General features: G+C 35.8%; 1 protein-coding gene across 1 annotated transcript; it reads left to right on the top strand.

The window, feature by feature from the left end:
- The first annotated feature begins 1,448 nt into the window (after nt 1-1,448).
- On the top strand, nt 1,449-11,765 carry LOC121407912 (hydroxyacid oxidase 1-like). The gene is made up of 8 exons (XM_041599155.1): nt 1,449-1,666; nt 3,623-3,774; nt 4,280-4,541; nt 5,254-5,426; nt 6,866-6,957; nt 7,893-8,054; nt 9,144-9,213; nt 10,428-11,765. The coding sequence occupies exons 1-8, from the start codon at nt 1,521-1,523 to the stop codon at nt 10,505-10,507; spliced, it is 1,137 nt and encodes a 378-aa protein (XP_041455089.1). The 5' UTR covers nt 1,449-1,520; the 3' UTR covers nt 10,508-11,765.
- Nucleotides 11,766-16,897: the final 5,132 nt, after the last annotated feature.

Below are 16,897 nucleotides of genomic sequence, written 5' to 3'. Positions count from 1 at the left end.
ATTTCTGTTGTTGTTCATTTTTAACATGTTATCTTTTAGCCTTGAATATTCCTTCTTTAGTCAAGAACATTTTTTTCAACCGAAGTATGGGAAAGCGTGTTTTTTCTTCAAATCCTTTCATTGTGTGCTACAAAGGTTATGGTGCCTTTGCACAGTGACATACTGATGGGTGGGGGTGCCCCCCCCACCAAATAAAAAAAAAACACGACCAAGAAAAAAGTGGAAAGAAAAAAAAACAGAAAACATAAAAAGCAAAATATGATATCATTTTCTGAATATTATGTCAAAATCACAAAATTTGATATTTTAATAAAAAAGTGGAAATTTTTGCTTGCTCGCTTCACAACTTTTTAATACATTTTACCCGATCTGCCATATCTTGCTCCTTCAAAATTGACTCAATACACCATTGCCATTGAGAGACATGAATCCTTTCCTGTTTGTCCTGTCCAGAATATAATTACACTTGGTGAAGGATTCAATAACCCCTTAAAAAGAGGATTTGTCTTTTATAGGTACATAACATAATTTGTTTCACATAATAAAAGGATTTGAATAATTACAAATTCTCCCAATTAATAATGCAAATCTTCTTACTTGGGTTGACAAAAAGTCCTATCTGAAGGGAAATTCAAAGGTAAAAGAAGTTTAAATAAAAAAAAATATTTCAGGTAAATAAATAAATTTGTAAATTTATTTCGACAGCATAATTCGAAAATTATGGCAAATAAAATGAGGAGATTTAAAGAAAGTCTGCTGATTAGCCAAAAGTCTAATCATCAAATTTCTCATTTCTGTCATTTTGGCGCAGCCTCTTTTTGAATCCCCGACAAAAACGACCCGTGTTCGCTCAAGCATGAACAAAATTTATATTTTTAAATGCCATTTGAAAGATAAGATCTAAGAGCATCTATTAACATCAAAATATAGATATATTTTAAACAAAATTTTTATAGATTTTTCAAAACTGTCCCGTTTTTTTATACGCACTGTATAAACCTCTACGCAGAAATTCGTTAACTTAACATGCATAAAGGGTGGACCCACACAAATTCCCTTACCATGGATTTATACATTAAAAGAAAGATAAGCTGTTTTTTCCGGAATACCTACTGAATTTCATTTCAGATGGGGATTAAAATAATATCCACTATGACACCCCCCCCCCCCATCACCACCACAACCAGGTGTCGTCCACTGTACGTCCTTATTAAGCACACGCAAATTTTCACTTTGATGCGTTACGGCTGATATCGAGACTATTAATTAATTATTGACCCAGACGCAACCTTGATGGCATAAACAGTTACGAACCCCTCCCCACCCCCGCCGCAACACAGACACACTATATTCCTGAGGTTAAAATCCCAATGTGATATCCCATTGGCAATGACCCAGAGTCATTATTCAGTTTCAGTAGACCGAAAACACACACGATGATGAAACGCTTGCTCTTTTCTAATACCATTTGGACCAATCAAACTCCAAAACTGTTGTTTACCTCGTCGTATAGCTAGAAAATGGCGGAGGGTGCAGAAAAACCACGGAACTTGGAGGAATATGAAAATCTTGCTCGGAAACGAACGGCCCAGACATACTTCCAGTACTATAATTATCCAGGCACAGCCGGTCAGACCTCCACGGATAGTATAGCCGCATTTAAAAGGTAAAAACAAACTTGGGCCTCTGGGTGTTATGTACCCGGGCGAGAAACGAGACAGGAAGACAATGTACATGTATATACATGCATGATATACGGAGACAGACAGACAGATATTTTTCGACGAATATCAGTAGAATTATTATTCAGTATCACAATTGTCGAATTGTATCTTAATACATGCATGTAAATGTCACGTTCACCCAACAATTATTATTATTATTATTTATTTCGGCAATGAAAATTATAAGAAATTGGTAGTGTATACACATAATAAACATAACAGAGTATAGATTGAGCACCCACTGGACTGCCAGGGTCAAATAAAGTTAACTGAATTACTGTAGTCAATCATGTCAATAAAGACCATTTGACCCTATCCAGTGGGTGCTTACACAATGAACTGCTTCTTATTTTTGTTGTTTTAATCGATGAATAATACTTCTTAAGATTATGTCAAATTTTGCAGGTTCGATATGATAAAGAATCGTTATGAATCACAAGTTACAACAATTAGTAATTCCACACATTCAGAGTGGAATCCAACATTAAAGTTATGATGAGAAAGAAATGAAATTATTCATAACTCATTTAACAAAAGAAGATAAGAAATATTGCGTGGGTAACGTCATCGGTCCCCTATAACTGCTTCCGGCTATATAACCTGGCAGTGTATCCATTCAATGGCGTCAAAATATCTTAGTGAAACTAGTTGTTGTTTTAGCTTATATACGGCGCGTGTCATTCAGTAGTGAATATTTGCGCCAGAAAGTATCTCGTACCTCGTAATCGTGGATCAACTCGGAAGGATAATCTGCATTTTCCTAGTTTTCAGATCAAGTATGGAGATCAATCTTTTGCCCATGCTGCCTCTTCCATCTGTAATCCTTAAAAGCATACTTCTTCAAAAAATATTTTTATTGAGTTAATGTTTTAATGATTCCCGGAACATTCTCTTCTTAATTTTTCTGTTTTTATTTAAAAAAAAAAACGCATCTGGATTCATCTGGCAGTAATATGCGCCACATTAGTAGGTTTGTATTGTAATTGTTAACAAAATTAATTATGCTTCGACCAGGATGAGCATAAAACTGTTTGTGAATTTGAACGGAATTGAAAATGTCAACTTTGTTATTTCACATATTTTGTATTATTTCGTATTTATTTTGTGAGTATTATTTCTCTCTCATTTATTTTTTTTCTCATTTGATTACATATGTCTGTATTTGTACTTTGTTATTGGTTTTGTTATCTATTTTTTGAGGGGCCCACATTGTACAAGCATTGCTTTTTAGTGGGTCCCTCCATTTCCATCTTAATTTAATTTCTATTGAAAAATAGTATACTTATTTAAAACCTCCAATGTGTTGCCCAAATTGTGTAAGTGTTTTTCACAATATATGTATTATTATTTTTGTTTCTTTGCAATGGATACAAATACTTATGTTAATATATATGGTATACAATTTGTTTTTGTTTGATGGAAGTAAAATAGATAAAATTGAAATTGAAAAATTAAAATTGAAATTGAAATATACGAAATTAATGATTATAGTTTCAGTGTCATGGTTGTTTGATGTCCTCTAACAATATCAAAAGTCCCCCTACTATTTTCGGTCTTTTATGATGGAAAGAAAGAAATTGAAATTAAACATGTATTTTGGTCGAGATGACCTTACTTATCGGGTGATAACCCTTTTTTTTGCCTGCTTGTCAAATTTATCTTTGCCGAAATTACCTTACATTTCGGGTGATAACCCTTTTTTTTCTTGTCAAAATTTTGGCCAGCCCCTGGTCCCCCTACCTTTGGAGACCTTTGGAGATTTCCGCCCTTGTTTTAAATCATTTGTGGGGATGGAACAGAATGGACTTGAAAAATGTATGTTAAGCTAGTTTAGCTTCTAGTGGAATCCGACAAAGACAAACCTCAGGTTAATTCATGTTTTCTCGGTTATTAAACAGGTATAGATTCAGACCTCAGTTGATGAATGATGTGTCTACTCGAAAGCTTTCAACAACTCTTTTAGGGAAACCTGTCTCTCTTCCCATCGGGGTCGCACCCACAGCCTTTCATCGCTGGGTCGACACAAATGGAGAGATATCTACAGCCATAGGTAGTTTATTTGATAAAAGCTACCCCAAGTGATAGCTCAGATAAATTGTTAAAATCATGCACCCTAAACAATGGTTAGCAGATAATGGCAAGTATAGCTCTGTCTTTTGATTTAGTACTGTCCTAATGTGTAAGACATTATAAAACGTAGTATAGTTGCACATTTTTCTCGCTTATTTTACTAAAAGGAAAGGCGGACTAAATAAACATCGACATATTATAACAAATATATATGAACCATCCACTCCCCCAAGTAATAAAGATGATCCCCGAAATAAGCCAAAGGACTTGCCGTCGTAGCGCTGTGCGGGTCTTGTGTCCAGTATTCTCGAATATGACCAAAACAAAATGAATATCAGAAGATTGTACATGTACTAGTATATATGACAATATGTGTATGAAAAAAAAATGATTATGTAAAGGAAACTTCAGACTCCATGCTAAATATCATAAGTTTACCGTCAAGAAAAAAAATTAACAACGAGGAATCTCTCCTTTAACTACAGGTGCTTCGGCAGTCGGTTCCGCAATGATCCAGAGCAGCTTCTCTGCCAAACACGTGCGAGATGTGCGAGCTGCTGTTCCTCATGGCGTGCTCTGGAAGAACATCCACATCTGGAAAGACCGACGCATCACCAAGGCCTTGATCAAGGCAGCTGAAGAGGCGGGATACGATGCCTTGGTGATTACGGTAGATTCCCCAATGACAGCAGTGGATACTGATGAATTCCGACGGAACTATATGTTCTACAATCACAGGGATATGAGGTAGGTTTCCTTGGTTTGGAAGTTTTGATTGAAATCATGTATCTTTTTATTTAAATGTGACAACAGATGAAAATGAGGGAATGAAAATTGATTATCAAATTGATCAATTTCATCAGTAAGGGGCTTCTCTTCCTCATGTTGGAGAATACCTTCTGTATACATGTTCCTTTGTGTGGGTTTAAAACAACTTGAAAACAGTAAAAACAAAATCCGAATTAGGGTTATGTTGAAAATGTGTCTTATACCATACGGGGCACAAAATAACAAGATAGAGATCGGACAAAGACATTTTAGAGGAGACTTTAAAATATATCGGTCATATAGTGAGAGGAGGATTATTGCAGAAGATCCGACTTGGAGGAAGGGTAGAGGGTAATTTGGATCGACAGCAAAATTTTAATCATTACAGAAGATATTCATATATTTTGCCAGGTAGCCACACAGACTAAGTAATTGCAGGCAGTAATGTCAGTCTTCCTACTTGTCAGGATAATGTACGAAAATACAATTGACATGATTGAAGTATAGTTACATTTTGTTATGAGAGCCCTCTATATCCAATGCAGAAAACTAAGATTTTCTCATGCAGAGGAACATGGTCAGAAAACGCTATTTCATTCATTTCCGTCTTCATGCCCATCAGGGCAATATAACGTCTCAATGACTTTTAAGGCTTTTCCTTTCCCCTTGGTTTGGACCCTTATGACAAAAGGTACCCCTTGATGGATCTTGGCTTGGAGGAGCAGGAAGAAGCAAAGAGGCAAGGAGATGAAAACCTGATCCTGTACTTCGCTTCACAGTACGACGCCAGTGTAACATGGAAAGACATACAATGGTTGAAGACACTCACATCGCTTCCGGTCGTATGCAAAGGGATACTTACAGGTAAATTCTCCATGCTTACGAAATGTATTCAATTCATTTCATATCATTTCCAGTCTAACAGTGCAAAGTATATATAAAGTAACATTTATAACGAAAAACTCACGTTGTGAGAGGTTCAAAGAGAAAAATGAAGATCGATAATTTTTTGAGATAGATCGGGATCAAAATCTCACAGAGGCTCTATTTAAGTAGTTCGTACAACCCACACCATACAAAAGTTTGACACCGTAGATATTATTATAGACCCGCTAGTCTAGATCACTGCTAGGCAGTGAACTCAATTGTGGTATCACTTTTTTCTACAGTCGAATTTAAAGAACAGTGTTAAATAGCAAAAAAAAAATGAAAAGTCAATAACCTTTAAGGGTAAGTTGAAATGTAAGTTGGCATATCTCCATTTTCATATATAAGAAATACGCCGTTGATGTATCAAAATGTTGCTGGATGATAACTCTATCGTTACAGTAACATTTAAAAGTGAAATTTAGATATCAAACCTTCAAAATATGAATGTACACATCGCCAATATCCACTTCCATCTCAAGTAGACATGAAAAATATTGATACGATAAAATGATGTTGTGATGTTAAAAATAAGACGCTCTATAAAACTACAGTGGGATTGAATATTAAACAACGCTTCTTGGTCCTGTGACTTATTACTTAAATATTTGAAATATCCATTTATTTATTCATTTGGGGGGGGATTTGAGTGCTACAGGAAAGAAAAAGGAAAAGAAAGAAAAGTTAAAGAATGTCATTATCTCTTTTTAAAGAATGAAATTCAGTCTTGAAACCTGCTGATTTATAGAAATAATAGAGGAAAATAAAAAAAATCCATGAAAGTTTGGAGAAAAATATGAATGAATGAATATTATAAATATTCGAATACTGAAAAAACAACTAATGCTATGTAGATTCCCCCATTCGCTATGCAACCGAAATCTGTGAAGTCACACACAAGTACAACTTTCCCATTACATTTGATAGTAAATGGTAGTCGTTGTGCATTTTTTACTCAAGTTTTCTCTTTTGTCTAGTCTTTGACAAGATCATTTGTTCCATTTGATGAGAGGACATGAGATACAGGTTTCATGACATCATACCGTGGATGAATTGGGGGTTTTAATCATTAAAATGAGCAAAACTAATGTTTTGGTGAATAAATTCTTCACAGTATCCAAAGGGGAGAGTTCTACGTGACATCGCACATCTTGTTGATGCTGCTAATTGGAGGCCGCGGAGATAGTGTCGACATTCCAAATTAATGCTTAGGCCTAATGTTTGTCGAATTTAACTCAAGCTTTTGTTGGTTATATTCATTGATTTTCTGGTCCCACTTAACATACATAAGCTACTAACACGACTAATAAATGTTCTTTTTCTAAAGACTTTCATTCACCTTTAAAGACATTTTATCAAATATTTTACTGATTCAGGGCGAGCTGCGAGGCAAGCCGTAGAGGCAGGAGCTAATGGTATCATTGTGTCAGCCCATGGCGGGCGTCAGCTTGATGGAGTTCCGGCTTCGGTATGTCATTTTTTAAATGTGATTTCTTTTAGAATATATAGTGAGTCCACCTCAATGTCGACCACCTTGCGCGCATTAAGATTATTGCACATTAAAATAGCGTATAACAAACGCTACGTGCGGGAGGACGATACGAATCGATTTACGAGAGAACAAGACGGATAAAAGGGTTTTTTACATGGAGAATTTATCATTACAATCTCAAGAAGAGAGACAAATAATTGCTGTCTTCTTATTCTTAACAAATTCTTCTGTTAGGTTAAGGAAAAGGTTGTGATCTATAGTAATCTGGGAAAAAAATTTCAAGCTTTTTACAAGATGTAATTGAAAGGTTAAGTGGGTGTATAAACGGATAAGAAATTGCGAATCTAATTTCTTGACATCGTAATCCATTACTATTAGTACAGTTATTATTTACTTCTTCAGAAGATTACTAAACCAGGGATGTGTTTACAGATTGTTAGTCTTCATATGATTTAACCTTAACCTTAACCTTTTACTTACGCAAACAGCGGTAATGCATCTGATATAGTAATACTATTGTTGATGAAACGGCCATGAAGGTTCACAATTAAATATGTTCATTATATTTGCTGCTATGTTAAAACAACTTGTGAAACTTACCATGTTTATGGTTTTATTTATGGTGTCAAGGAAGTCAATTACACCATGCATTTAACATGAACCTTTGGGAGTAAATATTTTAGACAGTCGTTCACGGCAGTCAATTACTCACTGTAAAAACGCTATTTAAAATTTCAAGCACACGTACAGTCTAAACGTTTTAACAAGTTGAGTGACGGACTTAAAAAAAAAAAAACGTGCTATTTTTATACCATATTCGCTGATTCATTGTGAAGATATCTTAAATATATTTATGAATAATAATGAACTAGATAACTGGCAGTCTTTTGATCGCATGATATTATTTACAGATTGATGCATTAGCTGAAGTAGTAGAAGCAGTTCGTGGGCGTAACGTAGAGGTATACATGGACGGAGGGATACGGAATGGAACCGACGTCCTGAAGGCTCTTGCAAGAGGGGCAAAGGCAGTATTCGTAGGGCGACCTATTCTATGGGGACTGGCTTGCGGGGTAAGATCTGTTTGAGAGTTGAGGGGCGCAGTAAGGGTAACGTAGAGGTATACATGGACGGAGGGATACGGAATGGAACCGACGTCCTGAAGGCTCTTGCAAGAGGGGCAAAGGCAGTATTCGTAGGGCAACCTATTCTATGGGGACTGGCTTGCGGGGTAAGATCTGTTTGAGAGTTGAGGGGCGCAGTAAGGGTAACGTAGAGGTATACATGGACGGAGGGATACGGAATGGAACCGACGTCCTGAAGGCTCTTGCAAGAGGGGCAAAGGCAGTATTCGTAGGGCGACCTATTCTATGGGGACTGGCTTGCGGGGTAAGATCTGTTTGAGAGTTGAGGGGCGCAGTAAGGGTAACGTAGAGGTATACATGGACGGAGGGATACGGAATGGAACCGACGTCCTGAAGGCTCTTGCAAGAGGGGCAAAGGCAGTATTCGTAGGGCGACCTATTCTATGGGGACTGGCTTGCGGGGTAAGATCTGTTTGAGAGTTGAGGGGCGCAGTAAGGGTAACGTAGAGGTATACATGGACGGAGGGATACGGAATGGAACCGACGTCCTGAAGGCTCTTGCAAGAGGGGCAAAGGCAGTATTCGTAGGGCAACCTATTCTATGGGGACTGGCTTGCGGGGTAAGATCTGTTTGAGAGTTGAGGGGCGCAGTAAGGGTAACGTAGAGGTATACATGGACGGAGGGATACGGAATGGAACCGACGTCCTGAAGGCTCTTGCAAGAGGGGCAAAGGCAGTATTCGTAGGGCGACCTATTCTATGGGGACTGGCTTGCGGGGTAAGATCTGTTTGAGAGTTGAGGGGCGCAGTAAGAGGCAAGATTGAGGGGGAAAACAAGGGGAATACATCCGTATTAATCGCGATATTGATCCAGGGATACATCCTGCGAACATCAGACTAAAACAAAATCGGCATTACAGTTGAAATGGGAGAAATTTGAATGCTAACCCCGGCTTAGAAATGGATGGATCTAATACTATGAGAAAAAAATACGAAAAAATAAAAATAATGTTTACTTAGTCATGTTGTTCTATTCTGTAGATCTTCAACAAATTACTTTGTTTTCTTTAACAATAGGGGGCGGCTGGAGTGGAGCACGTTTTAACAATCTTACGAACCGAATTGGACTTTGCCATGGCATTGTGTGGTGAGTACACGTCTTCACGTGCCATAACGCATGTTACAGTTTACAACTTACTGCAACAAACGTTATTTCCCCTAAGTATTTCGGTTCGGGCAGTATTATTTCATTCATAAAATGTCTTATTAACCTACAGAAGAATCAGGGTCCCTTAACACAAAGGTTAGTAATTAATCGTACACTTGATTTTAACGATTGATTGTACATTGTAGTCAATGGAATCAATCGTAGAAAAATGTTCTACGATCATTGCTAAGCTTTGTGTTACGGGCCCCTGGTCTTTATAGCAGACGTAGATCCCGGCGTGGATCGAGGAGGGGTACAAAAAGGGATCCATGCCCTCTTAGCCAAGTGGCGATTATAGAAAAAGCACCCCATTTAAGAAACTACCTCTATTCGGAATTGAGGATTACAATTGGTTCGTTTGGTATGATTTTTTTCTCTTGTAAATTTGTATACACTCTTACATTAAAAGTGTTTGGCAAGATCATTTTCACGCAACAATTGGTTAAAACTTTATCCAATTCTGGGTAGTTTTAATCCAATAATGTGTGCTTCGGTTGAAAGCACAGTATTGGTTGGAAACTACCCAGAGTAGGATACATGCTTTAAAACAAATTGTGTTGACAGGATGATGCCCAACATTTTATGAGTGTAGTGAGAGAGAAGTGTCAATTTTGAGAGATGGCCTCCCTTTATAATTTACCATGAAATGTGCATGTCCTTGAACCCTGGTTCTAACCTGCTTTTTAATTATTTAATACGGCCTCGTCAAATTTATTGGTAAAATCGCTTCAATAAGTTTGTAAATATTGAGCAAATCTAGAAAATAAAGTGATAGTAAGGCAAAAGAATTCAAGACAGACCAGCGTAATAAAAAACACACACCAACAACTTATCACTGTGCTTTGCTGTGTTAAGTGTGCTTCGGTTTCTCTTAATATGTTCATTTCTTGTATTGCTATTTACGCTATTTCCAAGTACTTATTTAATCTGACCCTTGTCGATGATAAATCAGTCCAAATTAATGCTAGTTATTTTCAATTATTATCATGTAGGCCTAACGCTTGAAAGAATTAGATAATATCACAAATAGTCTATAGATCCGTCGTACATTTCTACTGGTTGAAATGACCGAGTCCATTCATTAAAGCCAACTTAATCAAGTGGACAGTGATCCTATTGCTGGTATCCTTTGATTATTTCTTTTTTTCTTTAAGGTTGTTCGGATGTAAATGCCATTCCATCAGATGTCGTCGTTCACGAATCCTTCTACAATATTTCCAAATCCAAATTATAACATTCGAATTGACGGCTTCGAATAGACCATCTGACGAGAAGCATCGATTCCTATTATGGTGTAAATGATATTGATTTTTTTTTACCTGATTGCTAAGAAAGCATGAATGCTTGTAAGAAAGCAACCAGAGGACCGATGGCTTCAGGTCTTCTCCGAGCGACCTGGTAATGAGGATAAATGCATTATCAAAGGGCACCAGTGCACCAATCACCAGAATCCGAAACCCCTACCGACTGAGCTATCGCGCCTCTCAGACTGGACTAATGACACTGGGTCGGAACCTATATACTCAACACAGATATGGACTTTTTGTGTCAAGTTCCAGATCTTTCCTGTTCTACCATGTTCGATCCTTAAAATCTTTGGTTGTAATGGGGGAGAGCTGTGCGAGTTAACCCTAGGGGCGAGTCCGGCCACCACGCGACCCGCCTCCTCCTTTGCTGTGATTGGATAAAAGTTTTGTTGATGGTGTAATGACAACCTAGATAACAACATAATTGGCGAGAAGTTATGTGCTCAGAATCCCGAAAGCTTACAGCGACTTATTTTTTCGAGGCCATAGGAGTAAGCAAAAAATGATATTTCTTGATTTTTTCTATAGACACTCATGAATGCAGTTATAGCAAGTTTTTTTGTTAAAAAGGTGTGATATTTCACCACAGGTTGTAAATTTTGCGACGGGGCAGGTGCCTAACTTGTCGGTTTAATGGTGCTAAATCATATACATTTTCATAAATTATTTTAAAAATGGTAGTAGAAGTAGTAAATGGTAGTAGAAGTAGTTGTTTTACCAACATAAAGTAGGCGTATATTTTTTTTACAGACATCTCATGTTTAACAATTAACTATCACAAACGCGATGATACATCGATTTATTTTCTAGCAGAGGTTTCTGCTTTTATTACAAAAATCAATCATAAACATAATTGTTGAAAAATAAATTTCGATTCCAACAAGCATGTTTCAAAATAATTACCGGGATCAAGCAGTCATCATTGAACATGTTGAAGCAAAATCTTAAATATGGTGGAGCTACCGATCTTATCATTTTACTGACAGTTTTTACGAATCAAATAAGTGATACAGATTGTTAATTTTAAACAAGTTGTTCTAAATACTAGAATGCATAGTTTGTCATACATGCCAAATATCAGTGAGTGCATTCGGCATGTATTGTGCACAAAAAGGAATTACATCATTGGTTTCTTTCAAGACCTCCATAAAAGATCATTATTCATAGTTCATATTCAGAAAATGTGCACCAGAGCATGATCGGTTAAGGGTTCGCATTGAGGTGAAAAAAATTTTTTAAGGTACTTTTATCAAATTTGCTTTTAAAATAATCTTTGATATCTCAGGTTTCAAAAAACTAAGTTTCATGAAGATTGATGATTCCGAAAGTACCGGAATAGTCCATTTTATTCATGGGGGTGCTGCTACCTCTCATCACGGACGGACATTTTTACTCAAATTAAATTCACTCTAGGTTTTATTGCTTTTAAAGTTACTCTAATTTGGTTTGGATGTTCTTGCACTCTGAACATTTCTCTATTATCAGACATAATATAGTAGAAAAAAAATATTGGGAACTAATTTTTTTTGGTAGGTGTTAACATTTCCATTTTGAAATTTCCGTCCGTGATGGAAAAAAAAATGAAAAGTTTTTTTATTCTTTATCAGAGTAGAAATAAAAAATAAAAAGGTTTAGAGGTATCTCTCTAAACACTGTACATTATTTTATTTGAACATGGCTAAAATCCATACATTTTATCCATATCATAAAGTCAGTCAAAAATGATCACGGACGGACATTAATTTGATCACGGACGGACAAAGTTAATTCACTCAAATTCATTTCACTCTAGTTTTATTGTTTTCAAAGTTACTCCAATTTTTTTAATGGTCTTGCACTCTGAACATTAATCTATCATCAAACATAAATTAGTAGGAAAAAAATATGGGAAGTAAACTTTCCTTGTAGATGTTAACATTTCTGTCCGTTCGTGATGAAATTAATGTCCGTCCGTGATCATTTTTATTAGGATAATGTCTATGGACTCAGCTTTTTATTCTTTATCAGAATAGAAACAGAAATAAAAGTGTGTAGAAGTATTTCACTGGACACTGTTCATCATTTTATTTGAACATAGCTAAAATCCATACATTTTATGCATTTAATAACTCAATGAAAAATGATCACGGACGGACATTAATTTCATCACGGACGGACGAGTGAAATACTTGTGGAAAGATTCATATATGCAAATGAGAAACTTTGCTGAGCAGATTATGAGTTTAATTTTAGCTTCTAATTGCAGTGAAAAATGGCTCTGAGAATTATTCAGAACTCAAATGGAATAAGCCTACAACTCTTCACAATTTTTTGTGATATCTTTGTTTGGCCGTTATTGGGGCTATATTGCTGTCAGGAAAATTGTTACGCATTATTGGAATGCAGATAGAGTTGAAAAGCTGCATGTACATGTATATTAGTCAGGCAGCATATGTCATCTACTTCGACAAATTGGCTAAGTCTGGTTTTTCACTTTCATGTGATTGATGACATCACAAGGAACAACTTTCAACTTGGTGACAAATTTCTAATGGTCATCTTGACCATGTGAGGGGTCAAAATGTGGTCAATAGGGGTCAATTTTTGAAATTGCCCCGATTGTGTCGAGTCATACATCAAATTGTTTGTTTTGTTATACTGAACAAGAAAGTGTACACAACCATATACTCTCGACCTCCCATTAAAAAGTTATGACCGGAAAGGTCAAAAGGTCAACGAACTTTCGGTAAATGGCAAATTACACTGAAATTGTTAAGAAAGCTCCTTTTCTGTGTTTTTATGCATGTGTGTACTTTTTTATTTTCGATTTTGATATATCCATCGTCAGAAGTCCTTATCCAGAAGATATAAAGGGTCAAGACAAGGTCAAGGAAAGGTCAAAAGGTCAACAAACTTTCATTGGTAGCCAAAATACACTAAAAGCGGTTAGAATCTTAAAAGTAATTTGTTCTTTATTTTGAAAAGTCTCTATCTAAGAAGACATCCATTAGATAAAAAAGAGTCTGTGCTCACTTATGAACAAAATAGAGATAGACGTTGTATACATTCAGAAATATTGCAGGATTACTTTTAAACGACTTGACAAACCCTAATGCCCTTAAAATCGTATCATCTTCATGGTGTTATAAGTGCAACCAGTTCTTTCAGAGTTTCTTGATTTAGAAATTTAATTCAAGTTCAATTCATTTTTCCATTTACTAGTCTTTGATATGTAAAGAAACATTTCATCAATTTGCTTTGTACAGAATATTTTAACCAATAGAAATTATTGTAATGTATTGGGGTAGGCCTAAAAATATGTAATATTATGTTAACAGAGTGAACACATCGATTGATCAGTGCTTCCAGCTCCTAAGAAAGATGCATAAAATCTTATTTGGATTAACTTGCGAATAAGATAATGAGGTTAGGATTGAGGATGATAATTGGTAGGGCTCCAATTGCTCCTTGAGACTAAACTTAATACCAGTTCTCACAGCTGCCCCCAGAAATTGTGAAGACTTGCATTTTTAACTGAAAAATAAATATAATTGACCAAAATTATGCACAAAATCCTTGAAATTTCACTTTGCAAACTAAAAAAGGACCCCAATGAAAAGCTCAGAACAGCACATGCACCCGAAATGTGTAGCCCTTCTTGGCTCCAGAGATCGAGTAATGGTCAGAACATATCACATAAGCATAATGGACACCCATGACTACAATGAGCATTCCTGAACCGCACGATGATACCTCTTTGCCAGAAATAATATAACCGTCACAAATTAGAATCAATTGAGGAGCAATTGGAGCCCAACTTATCATCCTCAAACCTCATTATCTTATTCGCAAGTTAATCCAAATGAAATGTTAGTCATCTTTCTTAGGAGCTGGGAGCACTGATCAATCGATGTGTTTATTCTGTTAACATAGTATTATATACCCCAATACATTACAATATTTTACGTTAATTGAAATATTCTGTATAAAGCAAATGAGGAAAATACTTCTTTACATATAAAAGACTAGTAAATTAAAAATGATTTGAACATGAATTGAATTCCTAGATAAATAATGATAAAACTAAAACTCGGAAAGAGCTCGTTGCACTTATCACATGTATTCGACGTCTATCTCTGTTTATCTGTTTTGTTCATAAATAAGCACGTTTGACCCCTTTATAGCATATAATGTCTTCTTAGATAGAGACTTTTCAAAATAAAGGACCCACGAAAAATAAGACTTTAAAATTCTAACCACTAACCACTAGTGTATTTTGGCTTCTAATGACAGTTTGTTAACCTTTTGACCTTTCCCTGACCTTGTCTTGACCCTTTATATCTTCTGGATAAGAACCTCTGTCGATGGAATTATCAAAATCGAAAATAAAAAAGTACACACATGCATAAAGATACGGAAAAGAGCTTTCTTAACAATTTATATCTTCTGGATAAGAACCTCTGTCGATGGAATTATCAAAATCGAAAATAAAAAAGTACACACATGCATAAAGATACGGAAAAAGAGCTTTCTTAACAATTTCAGTGTAATTTGCCATTTACCGAAAGTTCGTTGACCTTTTGACCTTTCCGGTCATAACTTTTTAACGGGAGGTCAAGAGTATATAGTTGTGTACACTTTCTTGTTCAGTATAACAAAACAAACAATTTGATGTATGACTCGACACAATCGGGGCAATTTCAAAAATTGACCCCTATTGACCACATTTTGACCCCTCGCATGGTCAAGATGACCATTAGAAATTTGTCACCAAGTTGAAAGTTGTTCCTTGTTATATCATCAATCACATAAAAGTGAAAAATCAGACTTAGCCAATTTTTCGAAGTAGCCGGTAATTCATGACATATGCTGCCTGACTATATGCCAAAAAAGCGGGAAACAAAGTATGGCAAGAACAAGTCCAAAGCTGTAGATTTCATCAATTCAAGCTTGCAGAAAGTGATGGAGAAGAAGTAGAATGCAATGCATAATCTGATAAGCAGAAAAATCAATTTTTCCATGTACAAACTTATGGATTCACAATGCTTCTAACAGAACATAGGTTTGTGAAAATTACATGAATACCTTTTTTCGAAGTCCATTTTGGAGCTAATTTTAAGCAAATCGCTTATCTGGTAAACTGTGAAAATGCATAAAGCTTGCAATGTAGTGTTTAGAAGTTAAGCTTTGGATTGGAATATCAATTTCAATTTTGGATTTGGTCAGGGCCTACATAGATGAGGGCTGTTGATGTTATGGGGTGTCTCCGCTTTGATATATGCAAAAGATGGATTTAAAGAGAGCCCCTGACAAGTGTTGATCCAACAAACAAGCATAAGGATCAGTGACCTGTTAATCTTTTAGATTTAGTTTTTGGACCTTAAAGAACATCTTTGCTCTTGGAAAATTAATGCCTAAAATCATCATGATCATAAAAATACTTGTATCAACATGATCAATAATCAACTAGCTGTTGATTTTGAACCTACTTGTATTCTACACTTTAAAAAGACAATAGGGGAAGGAGGGGTAAGTTGTGACACTTTTTGCATTTTGCACGTTAGAATTGATATGACTAGTAATATTGTAAAAATAAGTACCTTACCTTTAAATTTGATTCTTGGGAAATATTTTTCACCTATATATAACTTTCTACCCCCACGCTGAATGTCATTGTGACCTTTGAAAAAAAGGATGTCAAATTGCTCAACTTGCCCCATCTGTGGGGTAAGTTGTGCCATCGTCTGGGGTAAGTTGAGCCACAAAAACTATGTAAAAAATGTATGCGGGAAGAACCAGGATGTCAATTTTTCATTTAAAGTCTTTTCACTTGCTAATTCTCTATGAATACTAACATCTTCTGAAAGTAAAAGGACTGTCATGTGAATTTGCTCCTTTCTGCCTGCATATCAATGGCTTTTTACGTTTTTTATTTTTTATTATTATACAGTTGTACATCACCTATTCTTTACGTTCGATTTTGACAAGAAATGTGTTAAGAGCAATCGTATGTCTAGATTATACTGTGCGTCTAGCATAGAAATCAAGTTGCTACATCTTAAATCAAGTTGCAGCAACTTGATTGAAGTTGTAGCAACTTGATTGTGCAACTAATACTGTTTAATATTATTAAAATATGTACAAATCATCAAAACAATTGCATTTGTTTACCAAAAAAGTACTAAGAACTTTTTACAGAGTACTTCCATTGTATTTTAATTGTGTCCGTCCGTGATGTCCGTCCATGATGTCCGTCCGTGATGGAAAATATTTGCAATTCTCTCGGAAGTTTGATATTGATTAAGAATTCAATATGCTGAACATAGAAGCTAACATAC

The sequence above is a fragment of the Lytechinus variegatus genome, chromosome 2, assembly GCF_018143015.1.
Source record: "Lytechinus variegatus isolate NC3 chromosome 2, Lvar_3.0, whole genome shotgun sequence".
Taxonomy (NCBI): domain Eukaryota; kingdom Metazoa; phylum Echinodermata; class Echinoidea; order Temnopleuroida; family Toxopneustidae; genus Lytechinus; species Lytechinus variegatus.
The sequence above is the reverse complement of the archived record's forward strand: the minus strand, read 5'-3'. Positions and strand labels throughout refer to the sequence as shown.